The 7,603-nt window shown below is 50.5% G+C and overlaps 1 protein-coding gene across 3 annotated transcripts in view; it reads right to left on the reverse strand.

Annotated features, from left to right (window-relative positions):
- Positions 1-3,120: 3,120 nt before the first annotated feature.
- The window catches only part of pgm2l1 (phosphoglucomutase 2-like 1), an 11,563-nt gene continuing 7,080 nt past the window's right edge, over positions 3,121-7,603 (reverse strand). Inside the window, exons 6-13 of one of the 3 annotated variants that reach the window (XM_080890166.1) lie at positions 7,198-7,387; positions 7,023-7,120; positions 6,763-6,943; positions 6,595-6,688; positions 6,150-6,279; positions 5,075-5,264; positions 4,866-4,999; positions 3,121-4,089 (exon numbers count right to left, since the gene is read on the reverse strand). In XM_080890166.1, the coding sequence (XP_080746292.1) occupies positions 3,987-4,089; positions 4,866-4,999; positions 5,075-5,264; positions 6,150-6,279; positions 6,595-6,688; positions 6,763-6,943; positions 7,023-7,120; positions 7,198-7,387 (1,120 nt within the window). In that variant the 3' untranslated portion in view covers positions 3,121-3,986. The remainder of the gene's footprint in view (positions 4,090-4,865; positions 5,000-5,074; positions 5,265-6,149; positions 6,280-6,594; positions 6,689-6,762; positions 6,944-7,022; positions 7,121-7,197; positions 7,388-7,603) is intronic. The other 2 variants (XM_080890165.1, XM_080890164.1) reach the window with 2 other exon arrangements.

Consider the following 7,603-nt stretch of genomic DNA (forward strand, 5'->3'; position numbering starts at 1 on the left):
CAGTTCATCGTGTAGGTGGACGCCTCAGATGCGGGAGTGGGGCGGTGCTCTCCCAGCAACAAGGCGGTAAGCTTCATCCATGTACTTACTTGTCTCACTGCCTCTCCCCCGCAGAGAGAAACTATGACGTGGGAGATCGAGAACTACTGGCCATCAAGCTCGCCCTGGAAGAGTGGCATCACTGGCTGGAGGGCGCTGCCCAGCTATTTGTGACGTGGACTGACAACAAGAACTTGGAGTACATTCGGTCGGCTAAACAACTCAACGCCAGGCAAGCCAGGTGGGCCCTGTTCTTTACCAGATTTACCAGGTTCCAGTAATGTCAAGCCCAACGCTCTCTCATGCCAATTCACCGCCTCCGAAGACACAGCTCAGGACTCCCCCATTCTTCCTCCCACGTGTGTTATTGGGGCCCTGACCTGGGAGATCGAGTTGGCGATTAGAGAGGCTCAACAGACTGAACCAGATCTCGGAACGGCCCCTCCAGGGCTACTCTTCATCCCCTCGTCAGTAAGGTCACGAGTGCTACATTGGGCTCACACTGCCAAGTTCACCTGTCACCCTGGGGTCCACCCTCCCGGATGGCCGAACTTCTCACCCTATCTCTAAGGGAGAGGCCAGCCACCCTTCGGAGGAAGCTCATTTCTGCCGCTTGTATCCGCGATCTCGTTCTTTCGGTCACTACCCACAGCTCGTGGCCATAGGTGAGGGTAGGGACGTAGATCGACCGGTAAATTGAGAGCTTCGCTTTTACACTCAGCTCTCTCTTCACCACGACGGACCGGTGCAGCGTCCGCATTACTGCAGCTGCAGCCCCAATCCGTCTGTCGATCTCCGGCTCCCTCCTCCCATCACTCGGGAACAAGACCCCGAGATACTTGAACTCCTCCACTTGGGGCAGGAACTCATCCCCGACCCGGAGTGGGCACTCCACCCTTTTCCGGCTGAGAACCATGGCCTCAGATTTGGAGGTGCTGATCCTCATTCCCGCTGCTTCACACTCGGCTGCGAACCGTTCCAGTGCGAGCTGGAGGCCCTCACCCGATGAAGCCAACAGAACCACATCATCTGCAAAAATCAGAGATGAGATTCTGAGGCCACCAAAGCGAAAGCCCTCCGCCACTTGGCTACGCCTAGAAATCCTGTCCATAAAAATTATGAACAGAACCGGAGACAAAGGGCAGCCCTGGCGAAGCCCATCACCCACCGGGAACGAGTCCGACTTATTGCCGGCAATGCGAACCAAGCTCTTGCAACGGTTGTATAGGGATCGAATGGCCCGTAGCAATGGGCCAGACACCCCATATTCCCGCAACACCTCCCACAGGACACCCCGAGGGACACAGTCGAATGCCTTCTCCAAGTCCACAAAACACATGTAGACTGGTTGGGCAAACTCCCATGCACCCTCAAGTATCCTGGAGAGGATAAAGAGCTGGTCCAGTGTTCCGCGACCAGGACGAAAACCGCATTGTTCCTCCTGTATCCGAGGTTCGACTAACGGACGAACTCTCCTTTCCAGCACCCTGGCATAGACTTTCCCAGGGAGGCTGAGGAGTGTGATCCCCCTGTAGCTGGAACACACCCTCCGGTCCCCTTTCTTAAAGATGGGGACCACCACCCCGGTCTGCCAGTCCACAGGTACTGCCCCTGATCTCCACGCAACATTGCAGAGGCGTGTCAACCAGGACAGCCCTACAACGTCCAGAGCCTTCAGGAACTCGGGGCGGACCTCATCAACACCAGGGGCTCTGCCACCAAGGAGTTGTTTAACTGCCTCAGTGACCTCGCCCCCGGAAATTGGCGGGTCATTCCCCTCATCCCCAGACTCTGCTTCCTCCTCGGAAGACGTGTCAGTGGGATTAAGGAGGTCCTCGAAGTATTCCTTCCACCGCCTGACAATTTTCTCAGTCGACGTCAGCAGCGCTCCGCCAGCACTATACACAGTGCAGGTAGAGCACCGCTTTCCCCTCCTGAGACGTCTGACGGTTTGCCAGAATCTCTTCGAGGCAGTCCGAAAGTCTTTTTCCATGGCCTCTCCGAACTCCTCCCACACCCGAGTTTTTGCTTCAGCCACTGCCCGAGCCGCATTCCGCTTGGCCTGTCGATACCTGTCGGCTGCCTCCGGAGTCCCACAGGCTAACCAAGCCCGATAGGACTCCTTCTTCAGCCTGGTGGCTCCCTTCACCTCTGGTGTCCACCATTTGGTTCGGGGATTACCACCACGGCAGGCACCCACCACCTTGCGGCCGCAGCTCAATGCAGCAGCTTCGGCAATGGAGACGCTGAACATGGTCCATTCGGACTCAATGTCCCCAGTCTCCCTCGGAATGCTGTTGAAGCTCTGCCAGAGGTGTGCGTTGAAGATCTCGCGGACTGGGGCCTCTGCTAGACGTTCCCAGCACACCCTCACTACGCGTTTAGGTGCACCAGGTCTGTCCAGCGTCCTCCCCCGCCACCTGATCCAACTCACCACCAGGTGGTGATCAGTTGACAGCTCAGCCCCTCTCTTTACCCGAGTGTCCAGAACATATGGTCGCAGGTCTACTGATACGATTACAAAATCGATCATCGACCTACGGCCTAGAGCGTCCTGGTGCCACGTGCACTTATGGACACTCTTATGTTCGAACAGGGTGTTCGTTATGGCCAAACTGTGGTTAGCACAGAAGTCCAATAACAGAGCACCGCTCGGGTCCAGATCAGGGAGGCCGTTCCTCCCAATCACGCCCCTCCAGGTCTCGCTGTCGTTACCCACGTGAGCATTGAAGTCTCCCAGCAGGACAACAGAGTCTCCAGGTGGAGCACCCTCCAGCACCCCACCCAGGGACTCTAAGAAGGCTGGGTACTCTGAACTGCCACTCGGCGCATAAGCGCAGATGACAGTCAGGACCCGTTCCCCGACCCTAAGGCGCAGGGAACAAACCCTCTCGTCCACCGGGAAAAACCCCAACGTACCGCAAACTAGTTCATGCATTTATTACTTCTAAGCTGGACTACTGTAATTCAGTATTATCAGGATGTCCATGTGCTCTTCACTTCTCCTTACCAACCAAATCTCACAAACATGGATCCTGTTTAATCCTTCACGGCTCAAATTCAACAAAGAGCTGGAGAGAGAAGGTAATCAGAGAACTAGGAATATTTTTATTTCATTTTCAGTTCGAGTGAAGCTGCGACAGTAATACACAGATGAGGCATCACGCTGTCGTCAACCATTTCTTTAACAAAATAAAAGCATCTGCATGGAGCCGAATGCACAACAGCAGAAACAGCAGCTCCTCCTCGCACATAAACATCTTTAATCTCCTTGAGTAAAAAAATAAATTACCTCAGGCCAACGAACAGTCAATGTGACATCAGAACAAACTCAGCTGTTTTATTTCTCACCAATATTTACAATAAATATCAGCAACAGCTGCTTCTACAATCTGTTTAACATAAAACATCAAGAACTGGATAAAAATAAAAAACAGCAGATTTTACTGTAACAAATAATTAAAGATACAACAAATATTTGGCATTTTTACACAAAAATAAATAAAATAATTTAATTGTCCTGCCTGCCGATTTTATTCATTTAAATTTGGTTGAAAAGAACAGATGGCTGAACAACAACAACAACAACAACAAAATATGCACACAAAAAGAATATTCAGAGCCAACTCCCAGAATGCACTGCTGCTGAATTAAGCGAAATAAAGAGCTCTGCTCACGCGTGTCCTGTTTCGATATTAAGTTTTGATCTTCTGTTTCATTTTGTCTTTTGGTCAGACGTTTTGTTTTAAAGAAAATTAAAACACCACGTCAGGTTTGTCATGAGGAGCTCCTATCACAGCCAATCACACGAAAGAATCTGAAGACTCGCTCTCTGAATCTCTTCAGGGTTCATAGTTCACCAACACCAGAGTGAGGCAGCTGCTGCTCTGATTCACACATGACAGGATGTGATGTCATCAACAGTAAGCAGGTACGAGCAGGCGGTGCTACACCAGGCGGCGAATCAGGTTGTTCTTCTCGGGCTCCAGGAACTCATCCACCAGGGCAGCGGTGACCTTCCTGAGCTCCTCCTCCAGGGTGGACACCTCGCTGCAACACAGAGAGGGTGATGATGTCACAGAGGCCCCGCCCACACATGAGGTCACACATGAAGTTTGTTAGAGTGACATTAGGACCTGACGTAATTATTCTTGGACTTTATCCTGTATGCTCTAAATAAATTTGGTGCTTTTTTTTAACAAACGTCGCAGTTCCATCAAACTTTCTTGTGGTACACGTTTCTCTGAAACGTCGGTCTTTTCCTGTTAGCAGCACAGTTATTGAGCTCACAGATCAGAGCCAGTTCAGCACTGCAGGGAAAGAAAGCTCCATCAGTCAGCTGGCAGACCACAATTCAGATCAGTGTTATTTATTCACACCTCTGATGAAGTCTCACATGTATCAGTGCTGATAAATGATCAGAATTATAATATTTCTGACTGTTTGAGGCAAAATTGAATCGAGTCGAATGGATTATAGAAATCAGTGATGATACTCAGCCCTCGTGAGCAGCCCAGGCCCGACAGAAGTGCCAAAGAGTGTCAAAGCACTTTAGGCACAAACACTTTTTCAGTCACGAGTGTTTCTTGTAGAACTGAGCTCCAAATAAAGAACTTTGTGTTGACAAGATTGTTAGTTGATCATTTACAAATCAACAGCAAAAAAAGTACACATGTAAAACTGTGGTGTTCAGCGATGCGGGTGAAAAATTTGGGTGCGCCGACCTTTTTTGCACTGCGCACCAGTGCAACCGCGGCAAAAAGTTAGTCTAGAGCCTGCGCTAACATTTCATCTCCATCACAGACAAACAGAAACGAGGAGCCGACCTCTGCCCCGGCACCGCGCAGAACTCTGTGTAGTACTTGATCTTCGGTTCGGTGCCGCTTGTCCTCAGCGTGGCCACGATGCCGTTCTGCAGCGTGAAGGTGATCATGTGACTGCTCCTGGACACAGGAAGAACCTGTACGGGAGAACACACCTGAACACACCTGAACTGAACAGGAGGAACTCGAGGAAGAACAAAACGGCATCTCACAGATCTGAGGTCTGGCTGACTGCTGTCGTATCCCGTGGTAACGTCTCTGACATGAACGATCTGGACGCCGCCGCACGTCTTCGGGTACGAGCCGCTGCCGTCAAAGTTTCTGATGCGGCTGAAGATCCTCTGGATGGTGGGAGGGTCGTTACAGACGACGTAGGAGGTTTTAGACACGTGATACCCGTACCTACAGACAGGAAGTCACACTGAGGATGACTGTCAAAATAAGAGCAGAGCACATTTTTCTGTCCAATGTAGTTTTAGTAGAAGTTTTGTCGAGATGTTTTTCAAAGGATTACAGTGGTCCCTCGCTATAACGCGGTTCACCTATCATGGGCTCGCTGTTGCAGATTTTCTTTTTTTTTTGCAATTTTGCTTTCTTTGTCTTGTTTTTTACAGCACATTGTGTTCTGCATCCTGATTGGCTGTACACTTCCTGTTAAATCCAGAATTCAAAATCCTGCTCCTCACATACAAGGTCTTAAATAATCAGGCCCCATCTTATCTGAATGACCTTGTAGTACCATATCACCCGATGCATTGAGTTTTTCCTTTCCAGTCACCTTTCTCACTCACTATGTGTTAACAGACCTCTCTGCATTGAATCATATCTGTTATTAATCTCTGTCTCTCTTCCACAGCATGTCTTTATCCTGTCTTCCTTCTCTCACCCCAACCAATCACAGCAGATGGCCCCGCCCCTCCCTGAGCCTGGTTCTGCTGGAGGTTTCTTCCTGTTAAAAGGGAGTTTTTCCTTCCCACTGTCGCCAAAGTGCTGCTCATAGGGGGTCATATAATTGTTGGGTTTTTCTCTGTATGTGTTATTGTAGGGTCGACCGTACAGTATAAAGCGCCTTGAGGCGACTGTTGTTGTGATTTGGCGCTGTGTAAATAAAATAGAATTGAATTGATTTGGTGTGTGAGGACCAAACTGTGCATGGGCATTAAGGGACACACAATAAAGTCCAGCATAGAATCTTTTTCACTTGAAGCGGGTCAGTAAACGTCACACAGCTCGACATTAAATGACAAGTTGTGATCGTGATGTTAGAGCGGTGCCCTGAAGTCTTACGTCTGGTAGATGTTGTGCAGCTGTTGGCTCAGACTTAGGTGCTTGTTGTGAAGGTAAGCGGCCATTTCAGCCACGACCGCCGCCGAGCTCACGCCGTCCTTATCCAGGACTGTGTCCCCACAGAGGAACCCTGAAGAGATGAAGGGACACCTGACAGTTTCCCTTCCAATAATCCTTTAAACACAGAATGAATTCAGTTCTCCAATAACCATCAAAGGGCCTTTATACTGTAGAGGACGGTGCAACAACACAGGTAGCTGCTCTGTGCTGGTGCAGGGCACTGAAGATGATCACAGTGGGTGTATTATCCTTGAACTGTGATGAAGTCTACTCCCCACTGCTGTGTAATCAGATACTTTAAATTTAAATCAGACAGGAGAGGGTTTCCAGGAAACACCGCTAACTGTTCAGTTTCTACGCCAAACGTCACAGCGAACTTAGTTACCGATGGACTCCTCGAAGGAGAAGATGACTCTGCTTCCTGTTTGGGACAGCTCGTGGATTCTATTCCCGACCCATTTAAAGCCTGGCAGAGTTTCCTGTTGAACACAGAGTAACCATCATCGTCTGACTTCCACACACTGGTGTGCTCACTAATGCCTGAGCGTCTGACCTCAAAGTGGAACCCCTCGATGCGAGCGAAGGCCTGCAGGATCTTCGAGGACACCGTGGTCGCCAACATGTAAATGCTCCGAGCGTCTGCTGGTTCAGAGTGGTTCTCCTTCCACGTGAAGAACATCCACCAGCCCAGCAGGGCTGCCAGCTCGTTACCTGTGAACACCTTCCAGCCACACCTGAAACACAGGGCGATACAGGTGAACCTGCAGCGCTGCCAAATACTTTCAGCTCTGAAGTGCCTTTGAGCAAACATACCCGTCAGACTTCTCTGCTACAGCCAGCCGGTCAGCATCAGGATCTGTCGCCAGGACGACGCGGGCGTTTTCCCGCTCTGCCAGAAGGAGAGAAAGTTCCTGGAAAACAAGACATCGGATAAGCGAACGACAGGATTCGGTCATTTGTGAGCAAACGAGACGGGAACCCGACCCACCAGCACGGACTCTCCCTCCTCGGGGTTGGGACAGCGCACCGAGGAGAAGTTGGGGTCGGGGTCTTTCTGCTCCGGGACGGCGATCGGTGGAGGGAAGCCGAACACCCGGAAGGCCTGCTGCACGAAGGCGTGGCCGACGCCGTGGAAGGAGGAGTGGACGAACTTCAGCGGGGAGCTGCTGTTCAGGTCCCTGAGACGCATCAGGAAACATGCTCTAACGTTGGTGCTCGGGGTCATTTTAAAGGTCAAAGTTCAACATTTTCTGACGTCCTTATACGTTCACATCCTGGCAGAACATCAGGGGAACGTGTCACTCTTACCGCAGGTTCACTAACGTTTCTTTTAACGACACAAACAATCACGCCGTGAAACAAAAAAAGATCAGGTCAGACCACCTCACTGTGAC

Source organism: Rhamphochromis sp. 'chilingali' (genome assembly GCF_963969265.1).
Source record: "Rhamphochromis sp. 'chilingali' genome assembly, chromosome: 8".
Taxonomy (NCBI): domain Eukaryota; kingdom Metazoa; phylum Chordata; class Actinopteri; order Cichliformes; family Cichlidae; genus Rhamphochromis; species Rhamphochromis sp. 'chilingali'.